Source organism: Phyllostomus discolor, chromosome 6 (genome assembly GCF_004126475.2).
Source record: "Phyllostomus discolor isolate MPI-MPIP mPhyDis1 chromosome 6, mPhyDis1.pri.v3, whole genome shotgun sequence".
Lineage (NCBI taxonomy): Eukaryota > Metazoa > Chordata > Mammalia > Chiroptera > Phyllostomidae > Phyllostomus > Phyllostomus discolor.
Genome location: NC_040908.2, coordinates 167,563,336 through 167,582,840, shown reverse-complemented (window position 1 = coordinate 167,582,840; position 19,505 = coordinate 167,563,336). Strand labels below are relative to the sequence as shown.

General features: G+C 62.9%; 1 protein-coding gene across 1 annotated transcript in view; it reads right to left on the bottom strand.

Annotated features, from left to right (window-relative positions):
• The window catches only part of LRP5 (LDL receptor related protein 5), a 90,536-nt gene that overhangs the window by 20,421 nt on the left and 50,610 nt on the right, over nucleotides 1-19,505 (bottom strand). The window contains 8 exon segments of the mRNA XM_028514676.2: nucleotides 953-1,152; nucleotides 2,841-3,164; nucleotides 4,894-5,078; nucleotides 6,206-6,432; nucleotides 7,661-7,950; nucleotides 9,769-9,985; nucleotides 13,302-13,473; nucleotides 14,676-15,072. Coding sequence (XP_028370477.1) covers nucleotides 953-1,152; nucleotides 2,841-3,164; nucleotides 4,894-5,078; nucleotides 6,206-6,432; nucleotides 7,661-7,950; nucleotides 9,769-9,985; nucleotides 13,302-13,473; nucleotides 14,676-15,072 — 2,012 coding nt within the window.

Sequence of the window (19,505 nt, the reverse complement as noted above, 5' to 3'; positions counted from 1 at the left end):
GTCTTTGGAAGCCAGCAGGACGAGCCGAGAACACTGATGGGAAGGCAGTGACCGTTCCCCGTCTCGAGGAGACCCCGGGCAAGCCCCGAGGCTGCGGTGAAAGCTCCTTCCTGCAACACATGATCCACGTTCTTGCAAGAATGTGGGTTTTGAAAACCCGTATGTGCTCCAACGCGGTGATGTGCCACGGACCATTCCAGCAGAATGTGGATTTTGTATTTGCTCCCGTGAGAAGCACCAGGTGAGTGCACCCAGCGCTGAGAGCCGAGCAGGAAAACACACCCACCCCCAGCACCCTCTGTCTCCCGGTGAGCCCCCACGCCCACTCCTTGCTTTCACAGAAGCCCGCAGGCAGCGACAGACAGCCCAGCCCTCGGCCAAGTTCAGGTCTCCTCAGGGAAGCACCGTCTCCACTGGGCATTCTCCTCCTGAGCTGTTTGTTGAACACACACGCGAAACGGTGCCCCCGTATCCAGCTCCCACCCTCGTGCTAGTGCGTCCGTGACGGAGTTCCGAGGAGCGGGCCCCAGCCCCTTCCCCCACGAGCCCCGAGGTTTGTGCTGGGTGAGTCTGCAAAGCGTGGAGATTTCCAGAACGCCTCTACTGCCTTAGAGCAGAACGGACTATACAATTCCTGTGAAACGGGAACAAATCCAGGGTGAGCAACACCACCTACCCGGCAGAAAGCCACGGTGGAAAGAGGAAAAAAAACCCACCAGGTTTGACACCCCGCCCCCCACCTGCCACCAGCTACTTCAAAAACTATAAAATCCAGCTTCTACACGTCTTCAGTCTAAGGGTTTCGCTGCCAGAGCCCAAGTCATTGTTCACCCAAAACTGCGCTCTGTGGGCGGCCCCTCCGCTAGGAAAAGTGGGCGGAGCCTGGAAGCCGCCAGGGTGACGAGCTTCTGGCAGACGCGTCCCCGAGCCCCCGACCGGCCAGCACGCCTACCTGGGTCCCATCATCTCTGGCTCGCTTGATGTTCTGGCGTCCGTCCACCCAGTAGATGAACTTGTCCAGTGGGTCGTAGTCAATGGCCTTGACGTTCCTCAGCCCGTGCAGGGGCAGGATGAGGTCCGGGCTGTGCTGGTCGTCCGGGATCATCCGGCTGATGGCACTTTTCTGGCTGAACAGCAGGAAGGTGCTGGGCGCTGGGGGGAGGCAAACGGATGGGGGTGGGGCGGGTCAGCTCCCGGGAGCAGGAGAGGGGGCCGCAGGGAGGGCGGAGCTGCGCACGCACCCCCCAGTGCACGCGGGAGGAAGGCCGGGCGCACAGAGACCTACTTCCCGGGGGTGCGCTGCAGGGAACCTTACTCTCCCTGTTAACACGTATCTCGGTTGCAATGTTTCATGAGTTCGTGTCATTTTAAAAATAGATATGCATTCCTCTTCGAGTTGCCGAGACTTGGGACGGAGGAAGGAAGGCAGCAAGCACCAGACTCCCCTGCAAGCGTGCGTCACGCTCGGAGGACGTGTGACTCGCCCTGCGTCACCATATGCACAAGGGGACTGCTGGGGACAACACGGAGCGAGCAGGGACACCAGGAAGGGGCGCTCCGCTCCTCAGGCTGTCAGTGAGCAACGCGGCAGAAGCCACGCCTCAGGGTGTGGAGGAGGCCACTAGTCACAGCCACTGCCAGAGAGGTCAAGCGACTGCCCTGCGTCTGCCGGCCACTGGCACCGGACACAGACGTCCCCTCCAGGGGGTGGGTCACCCCCACCTCTGCGTGATCCTTCAAGGTTATGTCGCCCGGGGGAGAGAGACAATTAGTCCAAAGGGAGCCCGAGAGTGGGGAATCCCAGGCTGTGGCCCCAGGCCCATCACGCACCAGCTGGGGGCCCCCAACAAGCCCTTAACGCCTCGAAGCCTCAGGCCCGTTGTCTGTGCCACCGGGATTAAGGAAGGCCGCGCTCCTCACGTCTAGGGCTGTGGGAGCCGCCTCGGACAAGGCCCCAGGGGACACGGAGCTTCATAAATGGTCACACGGGCTGTGCAGAGGCCGCTGGTGTCCTGGGGGAAAGCCTGCCAAGGGGACACGCCCGTTCTCCCTGTGGCCCAGGGGAAGGTCACTCCTGGGCTCTCTGAGCCTCGCTTTCTGATCACCGAAACGAGCGCTTTTTAAAAGGCCTACGCAACTCAGGGGTCCGTGTGAGGCCCGCACACGGGCCCAGGGGGCCACGCGGCACCAGGTCAGGAGCAGGGGCTCTGGAGCCAACCTGCCGGCTTCAAACCCGAACCCTGGCAGCTCTGTGACATTGCACGGGTCACTACGCGTCTCTGTGAAATGGGGACAGTGATACCTCCCACCCTGCAGGCCTGAGGATTAAACAAGTGCTGTAGAAAGTGCTCGGCCCTGGCACTTTCTGGTGTGGCTCAGTGGACTGAGCACTGGCCTGTGAACCAGAGGGTCGCCGGTTCGACTCCCAGCCAGGGCACATGCCTGGGTTGCGGGTCAGGTCCCCCGCTGGGAGCGTGTAAGAGGCAAGCGATCCATGTATCTCTCACATGTTTCTCTCCCTCTCTTTCTTACTCCCTTCCCCTCTCTCTAAAAGTAAACAAAATCTTCAAATACATAAAAGTACTCAGAACAAGGCCCACTTCTCTGCGTGACTGCTTCCCACGCCCAGACTGGTTTCCACAGTCGGAGATGCCCCCGAGGGACATGCCAGCTGGGGGCGTGGCTCGTGCACCGTGGCAGGATTAGGCGGCAGGTCCTCCACCCAGCCCAGGCCTCCGGGTGGCACCGGGCAGCATGGGCCCAGGCACCCAGTGTGTCTCCGCCCCGGGGCTGGCCCGACCTGACGCAGGGGGCGCGGAGCGGGCAGAGCGGGTACTCACGGCTGCAGTTGCGGCTGCCGGGGTCCAGGCTGTAGTGCGAGGCGCAGCCGCAGCGGTGGCCGCCGGGCACGGCGAGGCACAGCTGCCCGCACTGCCCGTTGCCGTGCACGCAGTCGTTGAGGCCGTCCTGCCGGGAGGAGTGGAACACCAGGATGTCCATGACGAAGTCCAGGTGGCCCTGGATGAGGGTGCGGTTCCGGCCGCTGGTCTTGTCGGCCCGCTCGATGCTGTGCAGGTTCCAGTCCGTCCAGTAGATGTACTCGCTGTACTGCGTCAGGCCGAAGGGGTGCGGCAGGTCGTCGGCGATCACCACCCGCTCCTGACCTGCGCGGGGACACAGGCAGGGCGTCGTCAGCCACGGTGCAGGCCGGCCACTGCACGGGGCACCCTGAGGCCTGGCAGCCTGTGCTGGGGCCGGAACGCTCAACCACACCGGGAAACGGGCAGGGTCAGCGGACGCTGACGTGCCCCGGCCCCAGGGCCAGGCAGCGGCACAGCCCCACACAGGACAAACGCTCGCAACGTGCACCTGGGCAACGCGGACCAGGGTGCGCGCAGCAACCGCCGGCTGTGAGACGCCCCAAACGTCCATCCACGGCAGGATGCACAAAAAGACAGCGGCTCCTCATGTGGGGGAAATGACGTCGCGACAAAAACGAGTCATGACCACACGGGGTCAATCTCACAGTCATTAGACCGGAAGAAGGCAGAGGATGAAGAGCATGTGATGTGTGGCCACATGGACAGAATGTTCTGGAACAGCAGAACTAGCACACAGAGACAGCAGTCAGGGCAGCGGGCTCCCCAGCTGCCAGCAGCAGAGGGCTCGTGAGGCAGCAGCCAGCGACAGCACACCGCAGTGTCCCCACTGTGCGCCCCGCACAGCACCGGGCCGCAGTGGGGACGCGGCCGTGAACACGCCTGCTCGGAGCTGGCGGGACCACCGGGCGCCGTGGGAAGGGTGCCGGCGGGGCCGCGTCACGGGGGAGGGGGAGAACACGCCCAGGGCCTGGGTGACCCCAGCACGTGCTGTCCCTCCACCCGGCTGTGATTCTCCAGGTCTTCCCTTGTCTGATAACTATGTACCCTGTGAACGCTTCTTCACGCGTGTTCTATTCCACAGCCAGTGAAACATGTTAGTGATGTGAGAACGCACTAGCCACACGTAGGAGTAAGACACGGGAAATTATGTATGGCATGATTTGGAGCGATGTTTTAAAAATTATTTCTAAAAAGTACAGAGGTCTGTAACAATTAAGAATATCACTTAAGCCCTGGCTAGCCTGGCATAGCTCAGTGGATTGGGCGCGGGCTTCGAACCAAAGCATCGCAGGTTCGATTCCCAGTCAGGGCACATGCCTGGGTTACAGGCCTCAGCCCCCAGCAACCGCACATTGATGTTTCTCTCTCTCTCTCTCTCTCTTCTCTCTCCCTTCCCTCTCTAAAAATAAGTGACATCTTAAAAAAAAAAGAACATCACTTCAAACGAATTAAAAACGTTGAAACTAAAACAAAACAAAACATTGAAACGGAAAAGAAATGACAACATAAACACTGGTTATCAGTGAGTGGTGAAATCATGGATGGCTCTAACTTTCCTTCACAGTTTTCCGTGTTTTCAGGAATTTTCCAAGTTGATTATTTTCTCACTGGGGGAGACACGTGTGTGGCCCTGGGGTCCGAGCGGCGCCCTGCGACCTCAGGCGAGCCCTGTGACCTCCTCGGCCCGGTCTCCGTGTCGGTGATGACCTGTGCTGCGGGAGGTCTGGCCGCATCGGAGCCCCAGCTCCGGGCCGAGCCGGAAGCCAGTTCCAGCACTGGGCCCGGCGGTCACCAGGGCCTCAGCCCACACGCCTGGGGTGCAGCGCGGAGAGGGACAGCCCTCCAGAGGGTGCAGGGCTGGATGAGCCCTTGGGGTGCGTCCACCCTGCCCGTGGGGCCTGGGGACCCGCCGGCCAGAGGCCACAGCAGGGCAGTGGGCACCGAGAGGCGGCCCGTGGTGCTCCAGACCGAGGCCACCCCGCCCTGCAGGACCCCCCCCTCTGGCCCTCACCCAACATGTTGGACGACTCGATCATGTTGGTGTCCAGGTCGGTCCAGTAGAGGCGCTGGTCAGCGTAGTCGATGGTGAGGTCGTTGGCCCGGCCCACCTTGTCCACCAGCGTCATGCAGTTGGTCCCATCCATGAAGGCCCGCACGATCCTCGGCTTGCCGCCCCACTCAGTCCAGTAGATGTAGCTGGAAGACGCGGGGGGGGGGAAGGCCAGGTGGGCTCAGGGGCGTGCCCCTCACGGCACGGCCGCGGGCAGCAGGGAGCACGACCGCCACCACCTGCTAGGCTGGCCCTCTGCGTCCCGGGGAAGGCCGCAGCCGCACCGTCCCTCCGGGGGCCGCCTCCTGCTTTCTGAATGCCCCCCGCAGCAGCTCACCTGCAGGGAGGTGCTGTCGCCCCATTTACAGACACAAACAGGTGCACCGACGAGGTGACCGCCCGGCCGGGTGCCTCTGTCAGGGACACACACACTCCCTAAGCCGGACAGGACGCCGGGCGGCAGGGGAACCAGGGCGGGCGTGGGCAAGGCGGGACGTGAGGCCCCTTCGCCCCAACAGAGCGGGGAAGAGGGCCCTGAGGCGGCAGGCACTGGGGGGCCAGGACTCAAACGGCCTCCTCGCGCTCCAGGGAAGGAGTCATCCTCACTCCAGACGCAGGCATGCCTCTGCCCTGCCCGTTCGCTGAGACCAGGGCCTCTCGGGTCTGCCCCCCAGAACCGCCCCCAGCAGAGCACACACCAGGCAGGGTTTTAGGGGCTCCCTGCACATCTCTGACACTTTATGGGAGGAGCCCTGTGTCGGCCGCTCGGAAAAGGGGACTCAGTGGGAGAGAGACATGCCCCCCTGGCCCCTTGGGCCCCAGCGCCCGGGGGCAGAGCCCAGGCCTACAAAGATAAATGGGCAGGCGTCAGCCCCTGGTTAAGGGGCCTACAGGAAGCCTGGAATCCAGGGGGCCCGAAGCCAGCTCTGAGACATGGTGGGGTCTGGGGACACGGGGCCAGAGAAGGAGGACAGGCCCTCGTGGCCCAGCCCTGCTCCAATGGGCTCCGTGACCTTGGGTAAGGCACTGGGCTCCCGAGCCTCAGTTGCTGCCTCTGTGTAACCAGGGACAGAAACAGCCGCCCCCCGAAGGCCTCCTGGACGCTGCACGGAGACAGCCCACGTGCCCAGCACAGTGCCCAAGGCCCCGGCTGCCGTTCTGTCCTTCCGCTCTGGCTTTCCCCCGTGACCTAGATGACCTCCCAGGGTCCAGCCAGCCCTCACCACCTCCAAACTAGAGGCGGCCAGTACTGGTCTACAAAGAGAGCCCTTACCCCTTGGTGGGGTCCAGGGCCAGCGACCTTGGGTTGTCCAAGTCCCTCCACACAAGGACCTGCCGGAACTGCCCGTCCAGCCGGGCCACCTCGATCCTGTTGGTCCCAGTGTCCGCCCAGTAGAGGTTCTTGCCCATCCAGTCGACAGCCATGCCTTCTGGGTAGTCGAGGCCAAACTCGATCACGTGCTCCACCGAGCTCCCGTTCAGGAAGGCGCGGCTGATGGTCTGGGGGCGGGCAGGGATGGAGGGTGCAGGTTAGGAGCCAGACATTGACCCGTGAGCCGCTCCGCCAGCTGGGGCCGCCACTCCCCGAGTTGGGGACCCGACCAGCAACACACGAGACTTTGGGGGTGAACTCTTCAAATGCAGCAAGATAGAAACATTTGCAAAAGAACATTAGGCTATGCTTATGTGCATACTCTTCCTCCTGAAATTGTCTCCAAAGGCATGGACAAAAACACAAAAGATAGGGAACTACCGGAAATATAGCAGGGGCCTTGCACGCAGAGACCTCACTACCGTGGTCATTCAGAGCTGGGAAAAGTCAAAGTGACCAGAGAACACTTAAAGCAGTGTAACAGTCAGGTGCAACGGGGAATATCCGTGTGGCAGAACCTGTCACACACTCTGACAATTTGTTGGCCCTGGCCGGGGCAGCTCAGCGGACTGAGCACCAGCCTGCAAACCGAAAGGTTGCCAGTTCAATTCCCAGGCAAGGCACATGGGGACTGTGGGCCAGGTCTCTGGTTGGGGTTGTGTGAGAGGCAACCAACTGACGTTTCTCTCCCTCTCCTTCGCTTCCTCTCCCTCTAAAAAAATAAGTAAATACATTAAAATGAAAAAACAAAAGATAGATGATTAAACTCTGAGTTGCTCAATACTGTACTTCAGAATAGGGTTCAGCAAACTGGCCCCTGAAGGAGCTAATATTTTGTTGGCTTGAGTTGAATTACAGTAAGTATTTTCAAAAATTTGCCCTGGTGGGTGTAGCTCAGTGGATTGAGTGCTGGCCTGTGAACCGAAAAGTCACCAGTTTGATTCCCAGTCAGGGCACGTGCCTGGGCTGCAGGCTAGGTCAACCAGTCAATGTTTCTCTCCCTCTTGCTCTCTTCCTCTCTGTCTAAAAAATAAATAAAATCTCTTAAAAAAAAAAAAGATTTTATTTATTTGTTTTTAGAGAGGGAAGGGAGGGAGAAAGAGAGAGAGAGAGAGAAACATCAATGTGCAGTCGCTGGGGGCCATGGCCTGCAACCCAGGCATGTGCCCTGACTGGGAATTGAACCTGTGATGCTTTAGTTTGCAGCCCGGGCTCAATCCACTGAGCTATGCCAGCCAGGGCTAATAAATAAGATCTTAAAGTGTAAAAGCCTCTGCAGTGGTCCCACTATGGGCCAAGCTCACGGGAAGTGACGCACAGGAAGTGACACACAGGACAGGGTGCCGGGCACCGCACCTTCAGGCTGACGTCTGTCCAGTAGATGTGGTTGTTGGACACGTCGAAGTCCAGCGCGGAGGCCTCCTTGACGCCCGTGAGCGGGATGGCCACGTCGTTGTTGTTGGTCTCGAGCGAGATCCTGTGGATGGTGGCCCTGCTGGTGAACACGAGGAAGGCCTCGGGGACGATGCAGGTCTTCATGTCGCTCAGCAGCTCCAGGCCGATGGGGCAGCCGCATTTGGTCGTGCGGGGCGTGAAGAAGCACAGGTGGCTGCAGCCCCCGTTCCCGTCCGCACACGGGTTGGTCCCTGGAAGGCAACCCACGGGCCTGCGCATCAGTGGCCCAGCGGAGGGCCGAGACTCACCCTCCGTCGGGTGCGTCTCTATTTTCACCAGGCACAGATCGGGGGGGCACTGGGAGGACGTGATGGGACCCCAGGTCTTCCCTGGGACCGGCCTGGCAGTAACACAGGGTCCCAGCGGATCCCCAGGTGTTAACCGGCTCTGACACACAGCGACTGGGGGTAGGGGGAAGCTAGTCCCATCCCCGCTTTTCGGTCGGAGAAACAGAAAGGTGGAGAGGGACATGGTTATCGGGAAGTCAGGAGGCAGCTCAGAGAGAATAACCACCAGGGGGCCCAGCTCCCAGCCTGAGCTCGGGCCCCGGGTTGGCGGGGGAAGCAGTAGCACCACGAGGCAAATGACAGCACAGTCATCCCTCACCAGGCCGGGCCGGGGCTCCTGGCCCGACACGACTGGGGTCTGAGGTCCCAGCCAGATGCCTCCTCTGGGTCACCGATGACTCTCGGCGACCTCAAAAGCTCAGGTGCGGCCAGGACGGCCAAGGCGCCTCTCCTTCATTAAAGCAGGTGCCACTCAGCACGGGCACTGATTTCTGGCCGGCCTGTTTGTCTCACCCACCTACCGGGGCACTCTTACAATGGGCTGCCATCTAATGTTAATATTTCAGTTAAAAAAAAAGCACCCTTTCCCCATCCCTCTCAGTACACTGTGAGGCGAGAGAGACGAAGGTACAGAGAGGAGAGAGGAGAGAGAGAGGAGGAGGAGGAGGAGCCTAACTTCCCAACTTTAAATCACCCCCGTGGATGCATCTATTTTCTGATCTCCGGGATTTCGCTTGTTTTTTAACCCATCGCTCACGGGTGGGCCCACACGGGAAGAAGAATGGGAGGGGGGCGGTGCTGTGTCAGTCCCCTCACTGCAGGTGGGACGGCCAATCCCAGAGAGGCAGAAGCAGCAGCTGATCCCAGCTCCGCCCACACAGCCTCCCCGCTCCAGGCCTCTGCTCCGCCGTCCCTTCTGCCGGCAAACCCTGCTCCCCACCTGCCCCTTACGTCCCAAGCTCAGGTGACCTCCTTGAATTCCAAAGGCTGGGCATTCCGCTACCATCCCAGCTACAGCCACCCGGCTGGTAGCCCAGCTACGGGGCGTCTCACCCACCAGCTGGTGAACTACTTGCAGGCAGGTACTGGGTCCTCGCTGGTCACTCATTCACTCATCTAACAAAGGTCTGCGAAGCACGTCTAAGGGGCAGGTGCCGTGCCAGGCCCTGGGGCCCCCACTGGGGTCAGAGCCCCTGCCCCAAGGAGCCCGCAGTCCCCTCATCCTGGCCCCATCACACCTGGACGCCACGCTCTCCAGTGTAGCTTATTGACCTGCATTTGGAACCCTGATTGTAAAGAGATGAAATTGTGTGAAGTGGGCTGTTTGCAGATCTTGGCAACGAGGGCAAGGCCGGCCGGGCATGGCTTACCCCCTCCTCGCCGGTAAATGGGGCCGTGCCGTAATTAGCGTGTAGGTTCACTCTGGGCGCTGGGGCGCACAGCAGACACCCAGTAAACGTGAGCCATTATCGCAACAGTCACTGCCGGCAGGGCTGGTCACAGGCCGCCCCTGGTCAGCACACAGCCCCCACGCCCATCTGTCCCTGACCAGACATTCTCGCCGTCTCCTGTCCTGCCCGCCCCCAGAGCGAGGAGCCCCGGGGGGACACTTCCGCCCCCTCAGCCGGCAGCTCGTGGGCCGAGGGACAGACACAGCCCTGTCGCTTCCTCATCACACCCGCTGGCACGGCGGACCCACGGCTGGAGGCCGACCAGACTCACCAATGAACTTGGCCACGTTCACGGCCTTGAGCCCCATCAGGTCGGGCAGCTGGTCGATGATGACGTCCCGGCTGGCCTTGACCTTGTGCACACGCTCGATGCTGCGACGCTGCCAGTCAGTCCAGTAGATGAAGTCCCCCAGCAGCGTGAACCCGAAGATGTGCGGCAGCTTGTCCTCCAGGAGCGTCCGCCTCTTCGTCCCGTCGATGTCGATCACCTGGGGGGACGGGGGACGCGGGTCTGACCCGGGCTGGCACCTGCGCCGCACGGGCTCAACACCCAGGAGCCTCGGGTTGGCGGGCTTCTGTGCGGGAGGCTGGACGCCCCTCCCGATGCCCCTCTGGGCTGCCACCGGGCCGACCCTTAAACAGCACAGCAGTCGGGGTGCCGACCACCCCCGTGTAGTCGAAAACCCCAGCCCGGCTTCTGACCCCCCAGCTTTAACTACTGACAGCCTAACTGTTGCCGGGAAGCCTCGTGGGTACCGTGGTCGACGACCACCCACGGTCAGTCACACCTCGGTCCTCGTCGGCGTCAGAACTCGCCAAACCCTTCTGATGAGAGAAAAACCACGTCGCAGCACCGGGCGCCCCTGTCTCTCAGGACGAAACAGAGGTGGACACTGCAGTCTCCCAGGAGCTCCCCAGCGCTCGGCGCTCATCGGCGTCAACACTCGCCACGAGCTCCGGAACGAATTAACGGCCAGTACCGAGGCACCGCGGTAGGTCTGGACACGCGTCACGTGCTGTGTCCGTACAACAGAGCAAGCCAGAGAAAGAAAACGTCAGCAGGAAAACCAGAAGAGAAAATAAATCTATTGAAACCAACCCACACGTAAGTGGGCCCACGGAGTTCCACCCTGTGCCGTTTCAGGGTCCCCCGTAGGTGGCAGGTGGCAGATGGACTCCCAGGAACAGTCCAGGTGCTGCCAGGTCGCGTGCCGGCCCCACACGTGAAGGCACGACAAGCCGGTGACAACATGCCACATGCTCAACGCCGAGCCCCTCGGGGAAGCCTGGGCACCAAACCCACCCCCGGGAGGGGCCGCCCTGGGGTGGCAGCTGAGGCAGGGAGGGGGGGAGGGGAGGGCTCCGTGTGTCCCCGGGGATCCAGCCCCTTAGGGACAGGGCTCAAACCCTTGGTCCTCGCTTCGGGAGAGCGGAGCTGGGGGTGGGGACTGGGAGGCAGTGCGTTCACACCACGAGGAAGACCATCCACGTCCAGGAAAAACAAGGCCGGAAAGGTCTAATATTCCGAAATGCCACTCAGAAGGAAGAGACGCGTGGACTTCACCTGGGGAACAGCCTCCGTGTGCATCCGGTCAGCCGCTCCCCTGGATGGGAGCCGTGTTCAGCACAGACCCTGGAGCGTGGGTCAGCTCCGGACGCTCGGACAGACCGCAGCAGCAGCGGCGGTCGGGCCCGGGTCAGCGCTCCCCGGGCGTGTGCTGCCATCGGAGCCACGGCACGACGAGACGGGGTCCCCAGTCGGGGCGGTCTGCGCGCCCTAAGGCCCCTCGTGCCCCTCAGAGACGTCCGGTGGGTTCACGCGGAGGAAAGGCTCTGAGGAGCCGAATGGGAAAGTCGCCCGGCACCTCCCCGGTCTGTCTGATCAGAGAACCCTGCACACCTGGGCTCGGGCAACATCGCCTTGGAGGGCTCCAGGACGGGCTCCACACTGACAGGTAACCCGCTCCTGGCCCGTCCACAGCAGCCGGCCGCAGTGTGCGTCCCACCCCATCTTCCCGCCCACAGCGACATCACTGTTTGACATCCCCTTTGAAACTCTAACACACTTCTCGGTTCTCCCAGCCCTCCGGCTCCCGACTCCTGTCCCTCCTGCTTCCCCGTGACCTAGGCAGGTGACATGTATATTCCGCCCAGCAGCCTGCCACTGTCGGTGAGCTGATTCTAACAGTGGAAAGTCACCCGCATGCTGTGTGACCCGGAGCAGGTCACAGTATCTCAGTTCCCGGTCCACAGATGGGGACTATGCCACACTCCTCAAAACACTGCTGGGGGACCGGTGCATGACCGGTCCCCACACCCACACCCTCCGTTGTCCGGGTCGTGCCGTCAGAACCACGAGACTCCTCGTTCCCTCCCCAGGACGGCCATCCACACGAACAAGGAAACAAAAAGACACCAGTGTCGGCGAGGACACGTCACCGCCCGAGCCCCTGTCTGCCTCGCCTCCCAGGTGACCGTGAAGCGGCGCGGGCTATGGGGACAGTCGGAGGCCACCTCAGCAAGTCAGCCGTGAGATCCCCGCACAGCCCCCGACACCACTCCTGGGCCCACGCCCGCGAGATGCAACCCGGGCGCTCACAGCACACGGGCACACAGACGCTCCCGGCGGCACTGCTCACCACGCCGGGGAGTGCAAACCCACCCGGCGTCCAGCGGCAGGTGCAGGGGCGGGCACGGCTCGGCCTGTCCATGCAGCGGGCGTCACTCGGCCATAAAGGGAAGCAAAGCTCTCCCACATGCCACAACACAGGTGAGCCCGGAAAATGGCATGTGACACAAGGAAGCCGGACCCCGAAGGCCACACGTCGAAGGATTCCATCCACATGAAGTGTCCAGAACAGGCATATACGCATGTGTGCGCGAGCACACACACACACACACACACACACACACCAGTGCTTGCAGGGGCAGGGAGGAGCGATGGGGAGCTGGGGACCCACAGGTGTGCGGCTGGGGTGATGAGAGCGCTCTGGAACTAGACGGCAGAGATGATCGCTCCGCCCTGTGAGGGCACAGGATGCCCCGTGCCCTGCGCTTTAAAATGGTTAAAAGGGTCAGTTTCACGCGAGGATCATTTCACCCCATTGAACACTACAACCCGGGCGACACCTGCACCTCGTCCGGCAGGGTCAGTGCACACACGCACCCCGACCCGCACCCAGCGCTGGGGGCTCTGTGTGGGCGAGGCCCCCGCGGCTGACCTCGCCGGAAACAAGGGCCTCGCTTTCAGGCACAGAGGCTTGAGCGACAGGTGTCTTCAAACTCCCTTGGGCAGCAAGATCCCTTTAAAAACGATCACATACAGGGAACTCCCAGAGGAAATGGCTGCAACCACAGCTACTGGGGGTTGCGGGGGAGGCGCCCACCGGCCCCAAGCCCCCCATGACGAGCACGCAGCAGGGCGGCTGGAAACCCCGCGGCACAGACGCACGTTCGTATCCTCGCTTCCGCCCTCCCCCTGCAGAAGGGTGCACCCCACTCAGGACGGCGGTCGCCCCGGCGCCCACCACGCTGACCGTGTGCTGTCTTAAGCTGGGCGCCGCATGTGTGAGGACTCTTGCTTTTTTATGACGTGGCGCCTCAACACAGCGTAAGACTCGCAGGAAGCTGCACAGGCGTCGCGAGGGCGCCCACCGGCCCGCGGCCCGGTGTCCCCCGCGATGGCATCTGAGCCACCGTACCCGCTACGGCGCGCCTCGGGGCCGCGCATGCGCAGTCAGGGCTGGGCTGCGCAGTCTATACGGGTCGCTGCATGCCGTGGGGGGGGCGGGGGGGGGGGCTCACCTCGATTTTGTCCGTCTTGGCGTCTCCCCAGTACAGCTTCCCCTCCTGCAGGTCCAGGGCCAGGCCGTTGGGCCAGCCGAGCGACGTGTTCACCAGGACGCGCCGCTCCTGCCCGTCCAGGTGGGCGCACTCGATCTTGGGGCTCTCGCCCCAGTCCGTCCAGTACATGAGGCTGGAGGAGAAGCACACACAGCGGTGAGCGCGTCCGTCTGTCTCGTCCCTGCTGCCTGCCCGTCCCCGTCACATGGGAGGCCGACAGGACGGACGAGGGCCAAGCCGGGGCAAAACCGGGGGCGCCCCAGGGATGGGGGTGTCCCCAGTGTGGGCTAACTGCTCAGGGCTTCTGGACTCAAACGGGCCGCGGGCTCCTCGCCCACCCAGCAGGCGCCCTGACGAGGGACCGGGGGGCTAGAGGGGCTGAGCACCGAGAGGGAAACAGAGGCCAAGTGGAGCCACGGGTCCCCCTGTGCAAAGCAGGTGGCATGTCCTCTGTGACCCCAAAGGGCAAAACCAGACCCCGCAGTGGCAGCTCGGAGGCAGAGGGTCCGGCACCAGGGAAACTCCCCAGAGCTGTGCCCCAGGCCCCGGGATCCTGCACGCCTGACGGCCGGCCCCATCTCCCCAGGGGGCTCAGGCTCAGAGCTGGGAGGGAGGGACAGGGAGGCCACGGAGGCTGTCACTCGACAGCCATTCACTGGTGGCAGTGCAGAGAGCAAGCCCCAGGCCACAGCCTCTACCCTGGGGCGGGCACCCAGGGCCTCCGCCTCCTGGCTTGTCACACTCTGGGGACCTGCTTCTCATCCTCACCCTCCCTGGGGGACAGTCTGACCTTCAGTGGCTGACACGGAGCAATGCCTGCCTACCGGTCCCACCCTGAGCGAGCCCCTGAACATCTCTGGGCTGCAGCTTCCTCCACTGCACAGCCCACCCCACAGGGGGAGGAGGGAGGAAAATATTTGACCACGGCATCATCTGAGTGTGGAACAGACTCAGAAGAGGCCGCCACGTTGCCACCACGATTAGCCCGGAAATCACCCTGCGGACCATTCCATTTTGCAGACGTGGAGACCGGCATCCGGGGAAGAAATGACTCGCCCAAGGTCTCCGGGACCTCTTATGCCATTGCTACATAACAGCCTGTGTCAGAGCTTCTCAAAGTCTGGCCCCCAGACCAGCAGCCGAAGCACGACCGTGAGCAATTGTCAAAAGTCAAGTTCTCGGCCCTGTCCAGGCCTCCTGAGTCACAGCCCTGGGAGCAGGGCCCAGCCATGTGCGTGCAAAGGAGCCCTCCTCCCAAGGATTCTGACTCGGGAGAACGTTCCGGAACTTCTGTTCCGCCCGGCTGCCCACCCCCCACCTACCCCCCAGCCTTACCCCATCACCGGGTGCAGCGCGATGGCGCGGGGCTCGTCCAGGTCCTCGGACACCAGGATCTTGCGGGAGGTGCCGTTGAGGCGCGTCACCTCGATGCGGTCGGTGCCCGTGTCGGTCCAGTAGAGGTTCCGGGCCACCCAGTCGACCGCGATGCCGTCAGGGTCGTTGACCTCGGTGTTGACCAGCGTCTGTGCCCCCGAGCCGTCCAGGTGGGCCCGGCGGATGGCCCGCACCTCGTCGTCCGTCCAGTAGACGTAGCCCTCCAGCGGGTCGTAGTCGATGGCGATGGCGTGCCGGATGTCGTCGACCTGCAGGACGATGTCGGTGAAGTCCGGCGTGTCCAGCGATATCCGCCGCAGGTCCGTCCGCCGCGCCAGCAGCAGCACCTCCTCGGCCCCTGTGGACACAACACCACGCGAGGCGGGGTAAGAGGCTGGGCCCGGGGCGGGCAGGGCAGGGGAGGGGCTCAGCAGGCCCCCAGGAGCTTCCTTGCAGTGACAGGTGATGTCGGGGAACGTTCACTAGACCTTCCTGCACAGCCGCTAGGTCGCCCTCATCGGAGCTCCGTGAGGCTGGCACTGTTTGTCCCACCACAGTACAGATGAGAAGACGGAGGCACAGAGAGGTTGAGCAACCAGCTGAAAGCCACACAGCCATCCGGTTTCAAGCACTGCAAGCCTCTCACCTGGCTACAAGCCAGCCCCCACTGGGTCCCACCTGCTCTCCACGCTCACCTTTGTGGGTCCGCTGAGATGCGGCTTCCTCCCTGAAGCCCCGCCCCGCCCCACCCACAAGGCAGCTCCGTGTCTCCCCACCACAGGTCATCACAGTCTGCTTCCTTCCGGGGTGGCTGTCTCATGGTCAAGGGAGAGCTCCTGGGGACGGGCGGCCCAGGCTTCCTCTTTGTCACCCGGCAGTGTTCACATGTGACTCTGTCCTGGATCCTCCCTGCTGGATTTATCAGAACTTCCAGCGGCAGAAGGGGCGCACGGAGCCTCCTGTGGACTCAGGGGCCCTGGGGTGCTCCCCAACCCTGGCCTGGACACCTCCGAGACTGCTGGGGGCAGCCCGTGGCCCTCCACCTGGAGCGGGGTCATCCTTCGCTCACGCATTCTGGCCCTTTCTCCCCTCAAGGACCCCCATAACCAAGAAGAGTAGGCGCAGACAACACTACTGGCATTCTGGGGCCGCTTACCTGGTTTGACATGAGACCCAGAATGGGGAGGGACCCCCCCTGAAGTCACGCAGCATCACGGGATGCAGACAGGGACAGAACCAGCCCGGCACCTCCCCGAGACCCAGGCTCCCAGACCCAGCCAGCTGCCCGGTCTCCTCGGTGCCTGGTCAAGCCACGGACGGCCTCCCACACCTCGGTGCCAGCTCCCTGCCACGGGGGCCAGGCGCTCAGACCCTGCGCCCTGCGCTTCAAGGGAGGGCAGGAACCGGGTCCCTAGTCCCCTGCTCCAAGGCCCAGAGTCCATAACCCAATTCCTCCACTAGAGGGCGCACACGTGACAACACTGGTTCCATGAACCCAGGTCAGGGAAACCGAGGCAGGTCTCCTGGGAAAAGTGCGTGAGGCGGCAGGCCAGGCTGACAAGGTGGCCCGAGTGACTGACTACGCTGGACACATCTGAGATCCTAAACGGATTTAGTGAGAGGTGTCCGGGCAAGTTCTGACTGGCTGTGTGTTGGAGGGAGACGGGGGCGGGGGGACTTCTGAATTTCAACAGACTGTCTTCCTCTGGGCTCCATTCCCAACACGTTCTGCCGACATCCGACCTGTCCTTCAAGGCCAAGGCCACATGCCTCCTCCTCTCCCGGAAGCTTTCCCTGCCCCACCTCCCCAGTGGGCGAGCTGGCCACCCACTCCCGCACCCTGGGACCCTCTGCTCGGGCACCACCCCTCCCGGCTCCTGGGGATCTGCCACGTGCCCCCTGCTCGCTGCTGCCCCAACACGAGGCCATGCTCAGAGCCAGCATCCTAGGGCACACAGGGAGAATTCAGGGCCGAGACCTCCTGGCACTGCCCCTGCTGTGTGACTCTGGGCCGGTCCCTGACCCTCTCCGGGCCTCGGTTTCCCCATTTATAGTAAGTGAGGAAGCAGCCCACCCTGAGGGTATACGAGTCCCTGTGTCGCTCTGACCATCAAAGGGACCATACACCAAAGTCCGTGGAAGGTTCTAGCATCATCTGCCACCAGCTGGGGAGATGGGGAGACCCCAGGGCCCAGCCAGAAAGGGTCCTGGCCAAGAGGGCACCCGCAAAACTTTCCAAAGAGGCTGTCGGGCACACACACAGAGGCCAGGCAGGCTCACTGCACAGGAGGTAAGAGTGGATGTCAGCACCGGCAGGTGTGGCTCTGTGGACTGAGTGCCCACATGCGAACCAGAGGTCGCTGGTTCAGTTCCCAGTCGGGGCACAGGCCTGGGTTGCAGGCCAGGTCCCCAGCGGGGGGCGGGGGGGGGGGCATGCGAAAGACAGCCACACACTGATGCTTGTCTTCCTCTCTCCCTTTCCCTCTCTCTAAAGATAATTAAGTAAATAAAAGCTTACAGAAAGGAGTGTGTGTCAGAGCCCACTCAGCCTCAAGGAGCGCTTCAACCGCAACCCCCTAGAAAACGCTGGTCCCCATGGAAACCGACACTCAGTCCCAAAACACATCCGGAGCCTGTGTTGCCCGCCCCACCCCCGTGATTCTCTGGCACCAGCACCCGAAGTGGCCCAGCCCTCACTCCAGCCCCCGAGGATGATTTACTAATGAAGAGCTTGGCGCACAGAGAGGTTGAGCTCCCTGCCTCAGGGCACACAGCAGCTGGGGGGAGACGAGGTCCCACGAGCACTGTCATCCCTGCGCTGGCACCCGCAGGACGCCCAAGGGTGACATGCTGCCCAGGCAGCTCAGTCACGCCACCACCCCCTTTGTAGGCGGCTGTTTTCAGCCAGACCCTGGGCCAGGTGCTGCCCGCGGGGGTGGGAAACACAGACTTGGGCTCTGTGCCCCTGGGGACGCAAGGCGGAGACCCCCCCGGGAGCCGGACCATCGGTGAACCAGTGCCAGAAGGAGAGCTGGGGCCCAGGTGCAGCGGAGACGGGGGCCTGGGCCTCCGGTTCCAAGAGCTTCTGGACTCGAGTGGCTGTGACCATCAGTGACTCCGCGGGGCTCGCCCCACAGGCACAGAGCCGCGGGGGGGCAGGGGGGGACAAGGCGTGCCAGGCTTCAGCCCTCCACTCACAAAGCCTTGAGTGCACCACCCCCCACCCCCGCATCAGGGACCCCCATTATCACTGCCCCTCAGAAAGAAGCTCTGTAGCTGAGCCAGCGATCAAATGCTGGGATACACTGGTGGGTGTTAATTGACTCCAAAGGGGGGTCTTTCACACCCCTTTGGCTGCGGAGCCTTTGAGGTTCTTCTCTGAGCTTTGCCAAGGAAATGAGGAAAACGCAGAGCCCAGGACACCCGCCTGAGCACCCGAGGGTCTGAGGAGGCCGTGTCCAGCAGGGAGGGAGCTGGGCACTCCGACTCGGGCCAGGCCGGTGCGGGCCACAGGCAGACTGCCCATGGCCTAGACCCTGAGGCCACGGGCCAAGGCCACTGCCCACAGGTGATCCCCAAGGTTGTTCGTACCCAGATCGGATTGGAGCGGCAGCCCTGGCCTGGGGCCACCCGGGGGTGGGTGCAGGGCCCTGTGCCGCGCTACAGGGAGAAAGAGCCGACCCCTCCCTGCGACCAGACACAGAGGCCGGGTGGGAGTTTGTTTAAACACCAGGGAAGTAAACTGTTTAAAACTAACAGTTTGGCCAAATGGTTTTCCTTGGGGTTGTCTAAACAAACAGGCTTCCTCCCAGAGCTGCCAGAGAGGGAAACCGTCCTCTCTCCGGCGGCCGGCCGGCCGGCTGGCCGCACAGCAGTCCCAGGGGCCTCCCCCTGGGGCGGGGGCGGGGGGCAGGGGCAGTGAGGGGGCTGCTCCTGACTTTGTCCGGCCCTACCTGCTGGTGCGCACACAGGGGAAAGAGGGCGGTGTCTCTGCCTGGCCCCGGGCACAGGCGGGGGTGGGGCACGGGCCAGGCAGGGGACACGGCCCTCCTGGCAGATGCTGCTCTCCAAACAGAACAGCAGCCCCGAGGGACGGCCTGGTCATGGACATGTCCAGTTCAACCCCACCCTCCCCCTGCCCACCTCCACCCAGGCCCGGCCATGCCCCCACACTCCCACCCACACCCCCGCACAGGACCACACACACAAGGTGGGACAGAGAGAGGCCCGGCCGGAACACGCCGTCCCAGCCTGGGGGCTTACCCGGGTGGAAAGGGAGTCCCTCGCAGCCTGGGAGCCAGAAGTCGAAGGTCAAGGTGCCAGCAGGCTGTGCTCCCTGCACAGGCTCCAGGGAGGGACCCTCCCTGCCTCTTCCAGCCTCTGGTGGTGGGGGCTGGCGACCCTCCACGCTCCCTGGCTTGTGGCTGCACGGATGCAGTCTCTGCCTCCAGGTCACACGGCCCCCGCCCCTGCGGGTCTGCGTCTGAACTTCCCTCTTAAGAGATTGCCAATCATTGGACGTGGGGCCCACCGTGGCCCAGTGTGACTCGGTCCCTCACATGTGCAGAAACTCTCTTTCTAAGTGATGGAAACTTCAACAGGTCCTTCAGGGGCTCAGGATTCACCCCGCAGCGGGCGGGGAGCCAGGTGAGAGGGCAGGTTCCGTGTGAGGTTCAGGGGAGGACGCCCCAGGCAGGAGGAGCAGCCCGGGCCACAGGCCACAGCGTGGAGGCCAGCGCACACCAGGGCCGTCGGCGGCCGGGGCGGGCAGGTCGGGGGCTGACGCCCACC